The sequence below is a fragment of the Nomia melanderi genome, chromosome 8, assembly GCF_051020985.1.
Source record: "Nomia melanderi isolate GNS246 chromosome 8, iyNomMela1, whole genome shotgun sequence".
In the NCBI taxonomy this organism is placed as follows: Eukaryota; Metazoa; Arthropoda; class Insecta; order Hymenoptera; family Halictidae; genus Nomia; species Nomia melanderi.
Genome location: NC_135006.1, coordinates 12,174,183 through 12,192,089, shown reverse-complemented (window position 1 = coordinate 12,192,089; position 17,907 = coordinate 12,174,183). Strand labels below are relative to the sequence as shown.

Genomic DNA, 17,907 nt, shown 5'->3' with positions numbered 1-17,907 from the left:
TTGTGAAATAGAACAATTGTCTTTTGCATAAATAAAATATTAATATAGAAATTATATAGAAAAGATAAGAATATTACTTTATTAATATTTTCAAGATTCTTTCATACTGAACTGTAAGGTTGAAAAAATTAATCGGCGTTTAAGATAGATACTATTCTATGGAGGGTACAGGATACCTATCAAAGAATTGAAATCTTTATTTGATTTATATTATTTATTGTTTCATAACAATATAGAATCCAAAAATAACTTCAATAAAGCGAAAAGTGTCGTGCGATAAAAAACTATGTGGCTGTCGAATATACATTTTAGCGATGCTCTCGTTCGCTAGTAGGAACGATTTAAAGGCAACGATCATTTAAACGGCATACACATCCAACTGGAATTAACAAATAATCTGTATATATAGCTGAGCTACATATATTGCCGGTTTGATTTGCGCGTTCTACATCAAGAATTCAAGTGCAGAAGTGGACGCATGTTCCGCACCGACTCGTCGATAAATTCGCTCATAACTAGACTAGTTTGCACACATATGAGATTCTTTATAGTCTTCTAATCTACTTCCCCCACTCCAGTTCTTAATAAAAATATCAACAGACCACTGAGATTCTCTAGTTTAAGGGAACAATATCGCTTAGTTGCAGATACTTTTTCCATGTAAATAATCTTTTCCTGTAATATTTCCGTTAATACTGTCAGTGTTGTCTAATATTACCAATTTCCTTTTTAACATTCAATACAGCCTTTCAAAAATAGTACCATATTTGAAACAATTATTGAAACTCATCGACAAGTCGGTGCGGTGTTTAATTCTCCTTTCTCATGATGTAATGTCTGCTCGATTATTTTGAAACCATGATTTCGTATTCAGGGAAGGCGACTTCTGCCCCACCATATGGGATGTAGCAAACGCTATGAGACGGTTGCACCTTGCCAACTGTCACGGTGCCTTCATGATTCACGCGGCCGACGTAGAGAGCTTCTCCATCTTCGGTTTCGCCACCCGGAATCGCATTGGGAGGAATGCTACCTCCGCTAGTTGGTACCCATGCGGGATTACAGCCACAGAGAACCTAATAAGAATAATTTGATTTTAGTAATTGCATTTATTTGTTCCTAGGTGCTCTCTAGGTTCTGTAATTATATAATAGACAGGAATATTGGGCGGATTAATCATCCTATATGTTTTAGTAGATTATTTTACCAGTATTACCTGATACTCAGCCTTTCCATGCTCCTCGCCACCCCAAGCAACGTAACAAACGGAGTGGCTAGGCTTCACTTTGCCTGGCAAAAGAGCTCCCTCGTGGAAAGCTCTCCCTACGTACAAGGTCTCACCGTCATTTCCGCCTTCTACTGCACCTGGAGGCACAATCCCGCCTATTGCGTCACACCAGCACTCCTGGCCCACTTCCAAACCTTGTACCGGAGGAGCAGATGGGGCAGATGGGGCAGATGGGGCAGATGGGCTTGAATCTAGAAGAAGGTGCATCAACCCATTAATGTATACATTCAGAAGAGAACGAAATAATCGGTGGTGTAATACAGACAACGAAAACGGGATCCAAGGACCTTGATCCCTGTTCCAACTTGAAATATCAAGTGAATGATTGAAAGAGAGGTTTCACCACCGATTTAAAACTCGATATTCTGTTCACAAACATGCTACAGAAAAATTAGAACAAAAACATTTATGAATATAGCAACCCCCTATTAATGATGACAGTAAAGTATTGATGGATGAATATCGATGCAAATAATCCCGGCTATTTTCCATTTAATCTTCTAAGTACATTAACGGAATCTACTGAAAAATTACAAAACGATAAGATGACTTGCGGAGAACACATTAAAACGAGTGAAAGTTACGATGAAAATGTCATGTCTGCGAAAGATAATAGCGATGACCTCGGCGCACACAACGCAACGTGTTGATGTTAGAAAAATGCGGTCGAGCGTGCGGTTAGTATGTCAAACACAATCACAGCAAACTCAATCGACCATTGAAGACCATATCCCCTGATCGTTCCCAGCGATTGCGATATTAAACTTTCGCAGAATTCATTTCCATACAAGGCGTTTAAATCCGCGTCGCTACCCAAGCGAGAACAATTCTTTTTTGCTCAATGATCCTAAGTTCCTGCGACGCACCGCAGAAGGGAAAGCAGGGAATACAAATGGCATCTTCGTATAATGTACAGTAAATGAACGTTCAGTGAAAAAGAAAACTGGACCCCGAAATAGGATTCTCTTCACGTTTAACACATTTTCATTAAAAAATAGAAAAAAGTGTATTAGGTGTGTGAAACTGTATAAAAGTGTATAAAAGTGTTTCTCAGTTTATAGAATCCCATCTCTTCCTTCAATTTGTACAGTATTCCCTCGTTACGCAATCCCGTGTTTTTAACACTAGAACTACCAAGCAGTCAAGTCAACTTTTCAAACTTTTTCTACAGAAAACCCAAGAGTGCATCTATCGAGACTTCCATCACTCAAAACTCAGTTCGCGTATTACTGAAACAATTTCTTTAGAAATTTCTTAGAGAAGGATTTATTGCTTTTCAATAATTGTAAAAGAAGAATTTAATAATGGTTCATTTTGACCCATCTAGTAGTTCTAGCGTTAATATATTTTCTTCTTTGAAATTTTTAACATTTCCAAGAGTTCTTCTTCAGAAAGATATCAAGCATCCTCGTTGTATTATTCCACATTCGGAGACATCCAATAACGAGGCAATACTGTACTGTATTTAGTCTTCAAGAGATGATCATTAGTTGTAGAGTATTCTGGATCAGGAAGCTTCCGTGTGCTCGCAGCGATGATCAGAAAGATTCGCATTATCGATTCGATGATCAAGTCCCGACACTGAAGAAAAAACAAAAAAAAAAGATGTTCAGGCAAAATTACTTTTCACTGGGGGCGTACGAAGTTGCCATTTCCCTGTTGAACCCCAACCGGTGCGCACGCCCACGTAGCTCACGCCAATCGGCTTAGGATCTCGCCATTCCATGATCACGGGACCGTTTAGATCACCAGTCCTGACCGTGATCAGACCGTCGCGCCAAGAGATAGCGAACTTCTTGAACTCGTTCTCGTTCAGCAGGTTTGGCGTGTTCACGCGCACCTGTCCGTGTAGAATCAGCCTTTTAGGACAGGGGACTCCCCGCGACATAAGGAAACGCGGCTATGTGGATTCCTTTAACCCTTTCTACTTTGGTAACGCGCCTGCCTGACAAAGGTTTGATGATTCTCAACCCTTCGCGGTCGAAAACCTTTGAAGCTTCAGGGAACTCTTCATGAAAAGTTGAATTATGCATCGAAGTCTTAAACACAAGGAAAGAAAGAAATCATGTATCAATCTATTGCTATTTAAATAATTGAATTATTCATTCGCAGATTTCGACTTTAAACATCAAAGCTCAAAATGATCGTGTCAGTGACCGCAAAGGGTTGATTCTTTATACCCGGAGGACCAGTGGCGGCTTGATATTATAGATAACATTTAATATAATGAGTCCTTTTTTCTTGAATTCTTTCTTTATACTTGTACAATATATAATCCTTAAGCTTAATGTCAGTAACGATCTCCCAGTTTATGAAAAAGATACAAACATTTTAAAACTAAAGGCTAAACATTTTCTGGAGCAGCACCCCCACTAATTTTAGCTACGAGCCGCCACTGCTGAGGACACATCAAAGTATCATTTAAAACGCTGTTATGAAATATATAATATATAAAGTCAAAGACAGAACTGAAGGGTTAAAGGAATGTTGCTTCAAGTTCAGCTTCGAACCTTGTCGGGTTGCTTGCGATCGTGTCTGATCACCGATGCTGTGTTCTCCCAACCCCCGAGCATGATCTCATACATAGGGGTCGATTCGCCTTTTTTGTTGGTCAAGGCAACGTGAGCGTTGCTCTTAGCCTTCACGTCGACTAGGATTGAACCGCTGGGTATGTTTCGAAACTGGTACACTAACTGGTTCCGCGTTGATATGGGGCCATGTCCTTGCAGAAACCAAAGAAAATGGAATAAAACTCGAAGCACTTAAACGAGAAAGCTTTGATCAACCAGGGATTCAATGGAATTATTTCTGGTGTTTCGGTAACGCCTGTTTTTACATTTCCAGGCATCTTTCAGTCTTAATTGTGTAACCAATTAACTCTCCGTTGCCTTTAACCTCAATCATTTACACTTTGTAGGATTTTACAAGAATGTGAACGACGGGGACTGAAGTGATAAGCGTGACTAACGCTAAACAAGCACTTCTTGTGCATACGTACCGTTTTAATGGAACTGAACGATGCCGAATTAAATAACATCACAGCACTATGTGATTTGTAAAAAAAATATGGAAGGATGCAACGTGCTTGGATCATATCAAACATACTCGAGCAGAAAAGCTGAAAGTATCTAAGGGATGCAACTACGTTTTTCGACCAGACTTTATATACTATACGTACAACGCTCCTGACCACCAACACAGATGGCTGTATGGACGATGATGTATTAGTAGATCCATCCGACATCCGATTAAGAACCAGGAACAAGATTGTGTTAATAAATTGCGATAGGTACTTAAATATCTCGTCGAAAAACCCGATTCTGCTACGACATGTCTACTATAATATACACTATTGGCGAAAGTAATTCTACATTATCCAAAGCAGCAGAACAATATACCTTTCATTCGCGATATTGAGGTTTTCAATTGCATCTATCAAGGTACAAGAAAGGATCCCTGTGCTTCAATAAAGAGAGTACTTTTTAAATAGAACAATCGAAGTGTACCAAAGAACTGAGAAGGAAAGCAACTATAGTAGGAACCTCCTAAACCCTAGGAAAGTATCAAGAACAAGATCAAGAGGATGTTCTACCTTCGATCTGCCATTCGCCGGTCGCGCCCCAACCAGTGCACACACCAAAGTAACCGATTCCGAAGGGTTCTGGATCAGTATAATAGAGGAATGCGCTTGGTTCGCCTTCTTTGCCCACTGAAAGAGCACCGTCGCCCCATCTAAAAAAAAATCATTAAATAAGAAACCAATTTCAAATCGTTCAATCCCAGTTCAGCAGCTGGGAATAGTGTTAATAAAGCGGGTACAGAAATATAGCAGTACTGGAGACTTCAATGCGTGGTAAACCGTGACTAGCCGCTAGAGGCCGTCTTATGGTATATCTGTACGCTAGTATACCATATAATTACAGTATTAATTAATATGATATTAATACAATACAGTATTTATTGATAGAATATTAATATATAATTATAGTATTATTTAACGATTAAATAATACAACTACAATCATAATTATAAATAAAAACTAAAATTATACCATAACCAGTATATATACTGGTATTATCTACACTATACACTACAGTATCCACATTATTACAACATTCTCCTGATTCCCGGTATTAATATCAGTATTCATTAATCTACACTTCACCTGATCCAAAAACCGCGGAATTCGTCGGCACTCAGTATACCCGGTGTCTCTACCTCTGCGGCTTCAGGCTTGGCTTTATTCTTTCTAATCACGGACTTGGCGTTGTTCCATCCACCGATGAAAACCTGTGTGTTAAGAACGATGTTAAAGTTTATTGTTAATCCAAAAGGTTTACGGGTGTTTCTTTAAGTGTTACTCACCTCGTACATGGGTTCTCCTTCTTCAGGGCCGGTGGTAAGAGCGATGTGAGCATCATTGGCCGCCTTCACTCGAAACTGAATTTGCCAACTGGCAACCGGGTAGAAATTATATTGCAATTTGTCCTCGGTGGAGAGTGCTGGAACAAAATGATTGCACCAATTGTTACATTCGTGTGATCTTGATCGTCACACTTGATCACAGGACTTCGTCCTCAATGGAATTTCTTTCTCGACATTCCCATTCCAATTATAGAGAAATCGTACGACGGAATCACTGGAAGATCGAGTCCCTTCAGACATCCAAAGATTCTAACGAAGAATAAAAATACAAGAACTGTAATCGAACAAGTCTCGACTTCGTCATCAACAGCTACCAGTTAACATCACGCGGAAGGTCTCAAAGCCTGGAAGGCTTCGATCGATCCTCGCAGTAATGTGTACTCTCATCACCGTATCTGAATTCGATCGAAATTAACCTTTTGCTCCCGACAGTTTTTAACCAGAAATATTCAACGTTTCCTTGGCGAGACACAGACAATGTGTTTTGAAACTAGCTGAACACAAATTAAGAAACAAAATCGTTTTACTTCAATAGTTCGCGCAATGATGCATTATACTAAGTTTACTAGTAAACATTGAACTTTCTAATTTTTCACTTTACTTATAACTTTATAATGCATCAGATCGAGTGATGACTAAAGGTCGCCTATTCAGTGCGAAGGATTGATGGCTTCGTTACAGCGTAATGCAGCTATTACTTTCAATAATGTTGCATCTAGTATCTCTAAATAAATACAAGATTAGTTCAGTATCATTAACTTTTGAAGAATATTGTTCTCCAAGGCCAGTAGTACCATTAAAATATCGTCAACATTATCTTACAACGATCTTTCGAATTTCGGAGTCTAATAAATGAATAACGACCGTCGTCCTAGATAGCGTAAGGATTTATCGTTCAGTCCGCGCAAACAGGACAATTCTCGAGCGAAAGAAACTGGGGCAAGGCTTTTTCCACGAAACTTCCAGACGTCTGGACGCCACTCAGTCGACACAACGAACGGAACTAGGACAATGCAGGACTGGGATCGATCAATATCCCGTACTCGCGATAATAGCGCGTCTAAATCACATCGCGCGCGATTAGAAATCTTCGTTGATGATCTAGACACGGTCGGAAGGTTGGCCAAGCGTGCTCGAGGCTTGAAGGACGAGAAAACGGGATGATGATTTCATGCTCAATTTCAACACTAAGATAAGACTACGCTACAACTACCTGTCAGATCGAAATGATCCATCTTGGATTCCTTCTTTTACGAAGTTTTTACAAATTGCTGGTGCGTTAACCCTTTGCACTCGAAAGTTTTCCACTGGAAATATTTAACATTCTTCGACGAGACATAGACGATACTGCTTGAAACTAATTTAACGATAATTCACAGATAAATTAAGCGACACAGCTATTTTATTCCAATATTTCCCATAGCAATACAAAGTTTAATTTAAAACATTAAATATTCAACTTCATAGTTCTGCTGTATCAAATCAGGTGGTGACTGAGTCACCTCTCGAGGGCAAAGGGTTAACACTAGGTTTAAGGACAATTATTGTACACTTCATGCCGTTGTTGCTAAAAACGCTGATGCAGATTATTAATATGAATTAGAAATACTACATCTGTTTTCGAGTTTTTACAAGAAAATGAGATAATGTCTAGTATTAACACTTTTGCGGAGAGGCGACTTTCGGTCGCCATTTAAGTTGACCCAGCAAACTGATAAAATTGAAAATTCAATATTTCATTTAATTTGTACAAGGTATATCTCCATGTTAGTTGCGAAAAATATCATTGATACTTTATCAGAAAATAATGAGTATCTGTCGAGAAAAATATTCTCGAGTGCGATGGGTTAATAAATGCATTTCTATGATTTTCAAGCGATTCGACTGCTCGTTAGTCCTATCGTTAAACGAATAACATTGAGAAGCTGATCCAGAAAGATGTTCATTCAGTTCAGTTACAAGTTCACCATCCGATCTCGATCCTTTCTATTTCTAGTTCCAGCGACGGAATTCACGTCCACGAGTTTGATTGTCTTTAATTAAACGCCGCGGGTTTTCTTCGACGGAAATGGAATGCCGGCGTCTACGAGTCAGATTCTCCTTCTTCATCATCTTCATCTTCTTTATCTGCTTGTTTCCAAGCTGAAACGCCGGCTGCAAGCGATTTCGTACGGTCATAAATTCAACTTGTCCGTGACGTACGGAATGGACTAGGAACTTTAATTAGTAAATATCCGTTTTTACGATTGAACGATGTCCGAGCGATGAACGTTAACGCGCTTAACCTTCGGCGGGCCACGGGTCCGTTTGTCAACGTTGCGAAGGTAAAATAATAATCGGACTGTAGATCTTTATGGAAATTTGAATTTTTCGGAATATAATCAGAAGATTAGAATCACGATGGAAAATGATACTATGTATTCCTTCACATCGGGATCACCCCGCGCAATTTTTCAAATTTCTCATCAATGCGAATTCACAGTCTAATAATCATAATGTTAAGTCAACGCGTAGATAGTCACGGAAATGCTTAAAGATTTCTGTATGTAATATTATACATTCATTCACAGCAAAGATAACTCGCATTAGAAATAATTAACCCTTTGCACTCGAGAGGTGACTCTCGCCATTCGATTTGATACAACAAAATTTGTATAATGAATCAATATGCGAAATGTTTCTATAAAATGGCTTTGCTTTTTAATTTACGTATGTTTTCTCATTAGTTCGTTTCATATAACATCGTCTAGTTTTCATCCTGAAGTATCGAATTTTTCTTAAGGGTTAAGAATTTGGTTTTCGATTTGGAAGCTCCGTTGACCACCATGAGAGTCAACATGTTAGATCAGCTCGAAATCCTCTAGGCAATTAAACGAACAGTTTCATGAAAATTAATGAAGCAGTGAATAAACGAGATAATAATTAATACAAAATTGAAGAGTACACGAATGTTAACATTTGATCGAGACAGCAGGAAGTTGACGATAAATATTTACCTGCTGAGCAAAGAGCCGGTGAATAAGGTTCGAACGAGGATCGCAACTGATTGGCCACATCCGTGAAGTAAAAAATCATCGCCGTTATGACGGCTTTCAATAGAAAGTTTTCTGGTAACACGTGACGGCAAAAGTCCAATAGTTTACTGCCTCGAGAGTTCATTATAATTAACTACATTAACTATGTTAGAATTAATTTCGAACTGATTCGCTTCCTTCATAGGATTAGTCTGAGTCAGATGATCTTGTGATCATTGGTACGAAGGTACAGTTTAAATGAAGGATACCAAGAAAAATGTCCACATTTACGTGACTATCCGATTCGATGTGTTCACGGCTCAAATTGGTTAGGTTTGTTAAGTAGGGGTCGTATACGGCCCCCTCCCTCGCTGAACAGTAGTCATCGGACGTTGCTATAAATAACAAATGTTGTTTCATGATTCCCACATATATTAAAATTGCAGGTCGAACCGATAACGGAATCAGAGATAATAGAAAGCAATGTTAAGCAGTGTTGGAAACGTCATTGAGCTGATGTCATTGCTACTTCGATGCCAATTACCTCACATCATGGTACGCGGATGATTCAAGCCGATCGGCGCGGCAAACTTTCACAGCGAGATCGTTCCGGTCGCGATCGATAATCTAGAGAACATTCTTAACACTGAAATTACCGAGAAATTAAATTGACTTTTTTCTATCGAGGTTGCAATTCATATATAATTTAGTTCGCGTATTGCTAAACCGGTTTCTAATAATCAATAATTTTACTTCTTAACGCGTTAAGCGTTTTAGCGAAGAAAAGTAACAACAATTATTCACTATTTCGCGTTACAATCTTTACATTACATTATTATCAGCTTAGTTACGATATTAAACATTTTGATTCGACATCGATTATTTTGCGTGTTACGATTGTTTTCAAGTAATTCAGGAGCGTCGGTCATCGGTGACTGACATGGCATTTAACGTGTTAACAGTGTTGATTATGATTGTAACAAAGTAACCAAGTAGTCAACGAATTAATGCGATTTTTATGGTAGACGTTCGAAATAATTCCAAAAGAGTTGAAGTTAGAAACCGAGAGATTTCCTCTGGAGATCGGTAGGCTATAATCGGCTTCCCTCTATACAAAATAAAATAGACGTTCGCGTGGCCGATGAGTCATTAACCTGCACGTCTAATCCTCGCGTGTGTCTAATTACGCGAATTTAAGCAAATTTCGCGCCCGCTCTCGTGCCCGCCGAGTCGCTCTTCCGATTCCATTACCGCTAATTTCCGGCCTCGGTGTAACGCAAAGATGGCAGGCCAGATCGTAATCGGCCGCAGAATGTTAATATCCCGGCGAACTGATTAGACTGGAGCCTGCATTCGCGCGAGGCGTGTTACAATTAACATAACAATGCGAAAATTAGAACCATTCAGTCAATTTCCCATTACGCAACCATTCGCCAGGTTATGTCGTCACCGCTAACGTAATTTGCTAACGGTGTACGAATCTCGATGAATTCGTTTCAACGATCGACCGATGCTATTCGAAATTTCTTTATGATCATCATTCATTCGATTAATTCGACTGAACTCGGCATTAACATGGTTATACGGATTACAAATATGAGTCGCTCGTTAGCCAAATCGATTGACAGTAAATTTTTTGAAATTTTATCATCCAAGCTGTAGCTTGACCTTTTACATTTAACACGTTGAATACCGTGGAGGTCACCGGTGACCTTCAACCAAATTGAATTACTATAGTTCACTCAATGAAACAATCATTTGGAAACATTTCTATATTACAAATAATGCTATATATAAATATATTTTTTCCATTTTGTGTATTTTGCTTTATAAAATATTATTGGGTTCAGCGCTGCGAAATAAGAACAATTTTTTTGGCTACATAAAAAGTACGGTAATGATAATTATTTAAAGAGTTCACCGATTTGCCAATGAGTTCATCTATCCATGGCAGTTGCAGCAACAGGTGCTCTGAATAATCAAAATGGCTGCTCGGGTAATAACCGATGCGACAAATTGCAGCGATTCTAGTTAACGAATCTATTGTAATGATTACAAGAAAAACAACTGGCAATAGCTAGTTGCTAACGTATCGAGTCCACCGTCAATTCTCTGTCATTCACCTCGCATAGCAACTGTCTTCCTTTTGCTAGCCAGGTGAACACATGGCCGGTGGCCACGAGCCGCTATAATTTCAGTCGGCGAAAGGTCGATTAACTCCACCTATGTTTTTCTCATCTACAAACGACTAAATTCTTAGAAGTTATTTAAACTGATGGAACGCCAATTAAATTCGATTAATATCAAATTTTTAATGAAATAACCTAAATACTCCTTGAACGATATTTGTTTCATGAAGCGCGTTGTAAATACAGTTGCCCTTTGGTCATGTGTTACATGAAAATAAAAATATATTCATAACATGTCCATAATATCCGTGCAATAGGCTGGAAACATACGTGGACATAGAGGTTCGACAACAAAGTAGTTGAAGAAATATGAAACAAAAAAAAAGTAGCCAAGGAATTCAATGGCACGTATGACGTCACCACGAGGACAATTCACACGGTTATGGCCAGGACTTCAGATGGAACGCAAGATTACCGGTAATAGTGGAATCTCTTGTTGCGAAACAATCTAGAAGACGCCGAGAAGCGACAGCGTTGGTGACGCCAAATTGGAATGATCGCTTTGACCGTCATTTCAACCGACCTCGATTGACAACTCTCTGTATAAATTATTTAAAAATAAATTTCCTCGGTGATATGTTGAACCTAATTCTGCTGGCTATAAGGACATTATTTAAACAGCCGTCTTGCGATATTCAAACTGCCTCGTATTCTGTAGACAAAGAAAGAAATTGTTTGAAAATGTTTTCCATCTACATATTTGATTTTCGTTAATAAATCATATTACTGTGCTATCTCATTGTTCTCAAATGACATTTTCCATTTTTTCCTCGTACTCTGTAGACAAAGAAAATTCTTTAAAAATCTTTTACATCTACATATTTTCTTAAATATGTATTATCTCATTGTTGACAAATGATATTTTCCATTTTTGCCTCGTACTCTATGAACAAAGAAAATTTAAAAATGTTTTCCACCACAGATTTTCTTAAATACGTATCATCTCATTGCTTTCAAATGATATATTCCATTTTTATTACGCGTGTAGCTATAGTCCGACTATCCAGCACTGATCCGGTCCCGAGGAATCGGAATATCGCTGTAACGGGACTGAAGAACGCGTGACAACCACTGCATGCCATTGCAGTTGTAAAGATGTTCCCGCGACATTTTAGAATTCTAGGTTAATGGACACGCTTCCGTTGGAAGGCGACTCCGTGAAATTGTACTGCAAGTAAAGAAAGCCGGCCGGCCGGCCGGCCGGCTTGTCAAACCAACACGACCGCACCCGCTTACTATATTTAGCTGAACACTAGAAAGGGAACCGTCCACGGAAGCACTCGCGTGTAAATCGTAACGGTGCTCTTCCTTCTCAACGAGAAACCAATGATCAATGTAGCTATAAAACCAATGGATCGATATGACATAACTCATTTCAAATAAATCCCAAAGTTACATAAACTCTAGCAATAATCATTACACTTGAAATGTAAACTGTAACTTGCATGATTTTTGCCATCTACGATGGTGCCACAAACGAAATGAATTTGGGTACCTGTTTTTTAGCAAAGTGCCAAAAAGAATGAACACAATGTTGAAAATTATACAGAGAATTTCGTGGAGGAATAATTCCGTCGCACAGGATGGTTCGTGTTGCAAGAAATAGGGCATAGTCGTGGCACGCTGGAATTCAATGCAATATTGAATCCATCTGATAAATATAGACAAGTTCCAAGAGTCACGCGAGGAATTCTTGGGTCACCGCTTCCCTCCGAAAATATTGCATGTTCTCATCCGTTTAAGTGGTACGATGATAATCACCTATTTATGGGGCAAGCGTCATTTACCGGATTAGGGTATTGCTGCATACAATCAGGTACCCGGAAACCAGTGGTCCACTACGTAGAACGTGCAACTAAACTATGTAACAGGAATGTTCAAATAAGGAAACTTGTTTGGTGTGTTATTACCGTTGCGGTTTGTATATACGCAACATTAATACGCGATACTTTAACATCATTTACTAAACTTAATCGTAAGGAACATATGGTATAAATAATATATTTGTAAAATAATTATATAAAATATACTCGTAAAGTACATTCGGACTTAACGACTTTTGGCGATACCGGCGATCAAACGTGATTAATTAATTATTTTACGATTTTCGTTGCTGTGTAAAATATTTAGGGAGAAACTTTGTTATTAATGAAATTGTACTTACAGATAGCCATGCTGCCTTTTTAAAAGGAACGATAAACAGTCTTTAACACGGAATGGTTTCGACGAACTCACTTCGAGGACTAAATTCGTACTGCGCTAAACCGCGTCGCTTTGACGCTTTACGAAACGGTCTGGACGCGCATGCGCATTGCGCATCGTAAACGTCGGTAATTTGCAAGTGATAATTAGGCGAATGGGATGAGTCATAAATTATCAATGCAAATTTGCGTTTAAATTTAAAAACAAATTTTATGAATATTATTTTTGCCAGTGTGCACATATATTTAGAGAAGAATATTTTAATAATGAAATATATATGCAATTAATAAACGGTTACCGTTATAGTATTTATAACTACTGCAGCACGGGTGAGTGGTTCAATGTTGCCGGTGAATGTTTGTGCGGTATGATTCATTGAAATGCAATTTATTTTCTTTTAATCATGTTGTTAGCATCTGAGGATTACCGTAAGCAACTTATGTGTTGACGACGTAAAAAGTATTAGGAAGGTTATCAATATTTTTCTGTATTATATGTGTGTCTACCATGGTATATTAAATAATTAATGCACACGTTGCACTACTTAACATCCCAATATAACCGCGACTAATCAGTTCAGTCGTTAGATTGCTTCAATTATGACGGAAATATTAATGATGTCATTGTTATGAGCACTCGTAAAATCAGTGAAGATCTGCTTGCGTATATATGTAGGTTCATCTTTATGGTGGCAACGCGTAATAACTTAAAATCCAGCAAACTCGAATGCATTTGCGTAAATTAATAATCATATAGAACGTTTACGAAGAAATTAATTATAGCAGTGTATAACTCACTGGCGAAGTGAATTTCATATATTCATAGTTTCGGTGACCTCGTCAAACAATAATACGTTACTACGTAATAACTATTCCAATGAGTCATTCCGAATACGTAGGCGCCATAGAATCTATAATAGATTATATTACGCTGTAAGATTATACATGGAATTGTTTGACATGTGGTTTCATGTGCTTGACAGTAAGTCACGGTTATTGATAAAGGAAACCAATAAGGAATCGAATACTCATAATGTGTAATCCATGTATAAACATCAATATTAAATAGGTGATTCTTGAGTAGTTCAAAACAATAATTCAATATACATGTGTACATTCGTAATGCTAGCGTAAAATCAAAAAATATTACAATTATCGTTTAATTTATGTAACAAAGTAAGACTATCGACTTGTAATAATGTAGATATTTATTTAAATCATCACTGTCAAAATATTTTCAAAATAACTTTTAGTTAATATAAATTTATTTCATCCAATTTAAAGTAGATTTCAAAAAACTTTACAGCTTGAAATTTTGAATTCATTTTGACATTTACAATAATCTTGGAAATCTTGGTATTAGAATCAATTAGGTTATGTGTTAGTTAACATGATCTGGTTAATAATATTTATTGACTTATCATAAATTTCAACATTGAAAGAAGTGTTAGTAATTACTACGTCTTCTATTGCAGTCTTCACTTTTATGACATTTATGTATAATATATGCACAAATATTAATGAAGGGATTTTGGCGCCAATAAATTTGGCGGGAATTTTAATATGATGTTTTGCTTTTAGCCGCCTGGTGATATTAATCAATATGCCCAACCTAGGAAATGTATCTTAAAAGTGTAAGTATTTTACTGAACCTTAATTTCTTATTTATTATTTGCTCATATAGTTTGGTTGTTAAGAAATATGATTGTTAGTTAGTCCTGTGAAGTTACATAAAGAAGAGACTACTTGTAATGTAGGTAACTTCTTCTAAAACTAACAATAAATTTGGTACTACTTATTTGTATGATTCGTAGGGGGAGCTGTCATCACGTTGACCTCATTCAATTACGTATCAAAAAGTTATACATTAACCGGTGAAAACATCACTGATTTCTGAGCACGTTTTGTTATTTGTTATTGTTCAAAATGCATTCGCTTACCGAAGGAGCATTAGATGTAAGTTTTTCGATCTATTATGTTTCTAACAATTTATTTATTTTATACGATTTCTACTTGTAGAAAATAATGAATGGCATTGATGTTGATAAGCCTGTACTCCAAATTTTGGTAAATATTTTGTATTAGGGTATGTATATATTTTTTAATTAATTACTTTATTGATGTTTCTGATTTCTTATGTACAGGGACATAAAAAGCTTGCAAGTACAAATAGTGGGGAACGCTATAGACTACTTGTATCCGATGGAAAAAGCATAAACTCATTTTCAATGTTAGCTACTCAGTTAAATTCAATGATCACAGATAATATACTAACTGAGTTTTCTATTTGTCAGATAAATAGATATGCAATAAGTATGGTGAACAATGCTGGGAAACAAAAGTACGTATTCTTAATATGATATCATAATAATAACATTTAATCGTATCTATCAGATTGTTTTTAATAGTTTTTAATATTATGTTAAATGTTTTGTCTTATTTGATCTTATCCTATTTCATTTTATTGATTCATCTTATTTAGAGGTAGACAATTTTTTTGATACAATTGTAAAACAAAATTATAATTCATTATGTATGTATCTGTATTTAGACGTGTGATGGTGATATTAAACATCGATGTAAAGGTTCCTGGTAATGAAGTTGGCCATAGAATTGGTAATCCAATTAATGCTGACTTTGAAGGTGATTCTAAGCCAGCACAATCAGCACAACCAGGACGATCAGTACAGTCTCCACCCAAGCAAAAAAATAGTACTATAATTTAATAACCTAACTTAAATAATCCTTGTCGATAAAAACTAATTACAAGTTATATTGTTATTTTAATAGATTATGCACAAAAGAGTAGCACAAACCAAGCTTCTACGAATGATATATCAACAGTTCCAATTGTTGCACTGAGTCCTTATCAGAATAGGCAAGTTTAATATGATCTTACTGTATTTTTATAATGTCAGAGTAGTCTAAATGATAGTATATTTCACAGATGGGTAATAAAAGCACGAGTTGTTAGTAAATCTGGTATTAGAACATGGAGCAACTCACGTGGTGAAGGAAAGTTATTTTCCATGGATATAGTTGATGAGAGTGGGGAAATCAGGTGTACAGCATTCAGAGATCAGTGCGATAAATTCTATGATATGCTTGAGGTATGCTATTTGTTGGTTGTTATTATATACACTTTGCAAATCATAATATAGAATGTCTATTACAGGTTGGAAAAGTATATTATATTTCTAGAGCCACTTTAAAAACAGCGAATAAACAGTTTAACAATCTTAAAAATGATTATGAAATGACTCTAATCGGAGACTCAGAAATCATTCCATGTTATGATGCTGGAAATGAAATTCCTTCCCTTCGGTTTGACTTTATGCCAATAAGTCAAGTCGAAAATAAAGAAAAAAATGATATCATGGGTATTTATATACTAATTTGATTATGATTTATAAATGTTCACTACATACATTATGTAATATTGATATGTTACAGATATTTTGGGTGTTGTTAAGTCTTGTAGTGATCTTCAAGTATTAACTTCACGAACCACGGGTAGAGAAATGAAAAAGAAAGATGTTAATCTTGTAGATGAAAGCAATACGATGGTAAATCTTCATTTAACTATCAGAGAGTAAAAAGTATATAGAAACATTTTATACATTTATAGGTATGTCTTACATTGTGGGGTTCACAAGCTGAAGATTTTGATGGATCCATGAATCCGGTTCTAGCAATAAAAGGAGCTCGAGTTGGTGAATTTAATGGAGGGAAAAATCTATCTACTATTAGTTCCACAGTTCTTCAAGTTGATCCAGATATCCCAGAGGCGCACAGATTACGTGGTTGGTTCAATACAGTCGGCCGCAATGAAGAAATCAGAGCAATTTCTAGAGGACTTGGAGATGCTGGGGGTGGTGTAAGTGGACCGTTCCTCACATTCAAGGAAGCTAAAGACAAAGAGTTAGGTTACAATGGTCCTGATGTATACACAGTCAAAGCAACTGTGAATATGATTCGCGTTGAAAATTCTCTTTACAAATCCTGCCCTACTGAGAGTTGTAAAAAGAAGGTAACCGTTTTGTTAACTTCATTTTGTAGCATAAGAAGACCCAAGCTAATTAACTGCTTGCACTTTACAGTTAATTGATCAAGCTAACGATATGTACAGATGCGAGAAATGTGATAAAGAATTCCCCAATTACAGATATCGTTTATTAGCTAGCGTAAGTATGGGAATGTTTCTACCTTTTACAATGAACAAGGCATTTATCAGTATTTAATGTTTTTAGTTAAGTTTAGCAGACTGGACAGGTCATCAATGGGCCACAGCATTCAGTGAGGAGGCAGAAAAAATGATTGGTATTACAGCTCAAGAACTTGGAGAATTAAAAGAAAATGATAATGAAGCATTTCTCGAAAAATTCGCTAATGCAACGTTTAAGAGTTTCATATTTAAGTTACGAGTTAAAATGGAAGAATTCAACGTGAGTTTATTGATAAAAGTATTACATACAAAAACATAGATTACAGATGGGTTCAAAATATGTTTGATTGATTTGTACTTATAGGATGAAAAGAGGTTGAAAGCAACTTGCCTCGGTGTATCCCCGGTGGATTACAAAGTCTATAATGATCACTTATTAACTCAAATCAAGGAACTAGCTGGTATCGGGAAGGCTTAAACCTTTGGTTATTTGTATTTGTAATACAGCTGTATAATTATTCTAAGTTCAATTTTTGTATTTATAAAGCGAGTATTTTTTATATTATTAATTCATTTTGTATGTAATAAAAACAGATGTGTGATCTCTAAAATGTTCCCCAGCTTA

The 17,907-nt window shown here is 36.7% G+C and overlaps 2 protein-coding genes and 1 long non-coding RNA gene across 12 annotated transcripts; 1 reads left to right on the top strand and 2 right to left on the bottom strand.

Moving 5' to 3' along the window:
• Positions 1-195: 195 nt before the first annotated feature.
• Positions 196-13,245, bottom strand: LOC116427368 (uncharacterized). 4 transcript variants are annotated; one of them, XM_031977621.2, is made up of 8 exons: positions 13,081-13,245; positions 5,654-5,790; positions 5,454-5,578; positions 4,881-5,020; positions 3,799-4,010; positions 2,912-3,128; positions 1,217-1,479; positions 196-1,076 (listed from the first exon to the last, which is right to left on the bottom strand). In XM_031977621.2, exons 1-8 carry the CDS (start codon positions 13,088-13,090, stop codon positions 846-848), a joined length of 1,335 nt encoding a protein of 444 aa, XP_031833481.1. In that variant the 5' UTR covers positions 13,091-13,245; the 3' UTR covers positions 196-845. The 4 variants fall into 4 exon arrangements, with proteins under 4 accessions (XP_031833481.1, XP_031833480.1, XP_076226027.1 ...); XM_031977620.2 differs by lacking the exon at positions 13,081-13,245 and adding an exon at positions 8,710-9,028; XM_076369912.1 differs by lacking the exons at positions 2,912-3,128; positions 3,799-4,010 and adding an exon at positions 4,467-4,493.
• Positions 9,358-13,065, bottom strand: LOC143174792 (uncharacterized). Its single transcript, XR_012999143.1, has 3 exons — positions 11,897-13,065; positions 11,644-11,693; positions 9,358-11,568 (listed from the first exon to the last, which is right to left on the bottom strand). It is a non-coding gene; the product is annotated as an uncharacterized LOC143174792 (long non-coding RNA).
• Positions 13,246-13,340: 95 nt separating the features above from the next.
• RpA-70 (replication protein A 70) lies at positions 13,341-17,899 on the top strand. Of its 7 annotated transcripts, none has more exons than XM_031977615.2 (14): positions 13,341-13,447; positions 14,699-14,751; positions 14,932-15,073; positions 15,137-15,184; positions 15,262-15,458; positions 15,669-15,829; positions 15,908-15,995; positions 16,065-16,227; positions 16,293-16,497; positions 16,571-16,683; positions 16,746-17,147; positions 17,218-17,301; positions 17,368-17,562; positions 17,647-17,899. In XM_031977615.2, the coding sequence occupies exons 3-14, from the start codon at positions 15,044-15,046 to the stop codon at positions 17,758-17,760; spliced, it is 1,800 nt and encodes a 599-aa protein (XP_031833475.1). In that variant the 5' UTR covers positions 13,341-13,447; positions 14,699-14,751; positions 14,932-15,043; the 3' UTR covers positions 17,761-17,899. The 7 variants fall into 7 exon arrangements, with proteins under 7 accessions (XP_031833475.1, XP_031833473.1, XP_031833472.1 ...); XM_031977613.2 differs by having other exon boundaries at positions 13,434-13,483; XM_031977612.2 differs by lacking the exon at positions 13,341-13,447 and adding an exon at positions 13,468-13,588.
• The last annotated feature ends 8 nt before the right edge of the window (positions 17,900-17,907 follow it).

Coding starts and splice junctions, on each gene's coding strand:
- LOC116427368 (XM_031977620.2), bottom strand. CDS start 8,872: ATGAACTCTCGAGGCAGTAAACTATTGGACTTTTGCCGTCACGTGTTA. Junction 5,791..8,709: donor ACCGGCTCTTTGCTCAGCAG/GTAAATATTTAT, acceptor ATTTTGTTCCAG/CACTCTCCACCGAGGACAAA. Junction 1,480..2,911: donor TCGTACGCCCCCAGTGAAAA/GTAATTTTGCCT, acceptor ACCTTCTTCTAG/ATTCAAGCCCATCTGCCCCA.
- RpA-70 (XM_031977615.2), top strand. CDS start 15,044: ATGCATTCGCTTACCGAAGGAGCATTAGAT. Junction 15,996..16,064: donor CTGAGTCCTTATCAGAATAG/GCAAGTTTAATA, acceptor TATATTTCACAG/ATGGGTAATAAAAGCACGAG. Junction 17,563..17,646: donor TTAAAATGGAAGAATTCAAC/GTGAGTTTATTG, acceptor TTGTACTTATAG/GATGAAAAGAGGTTGAAAGC.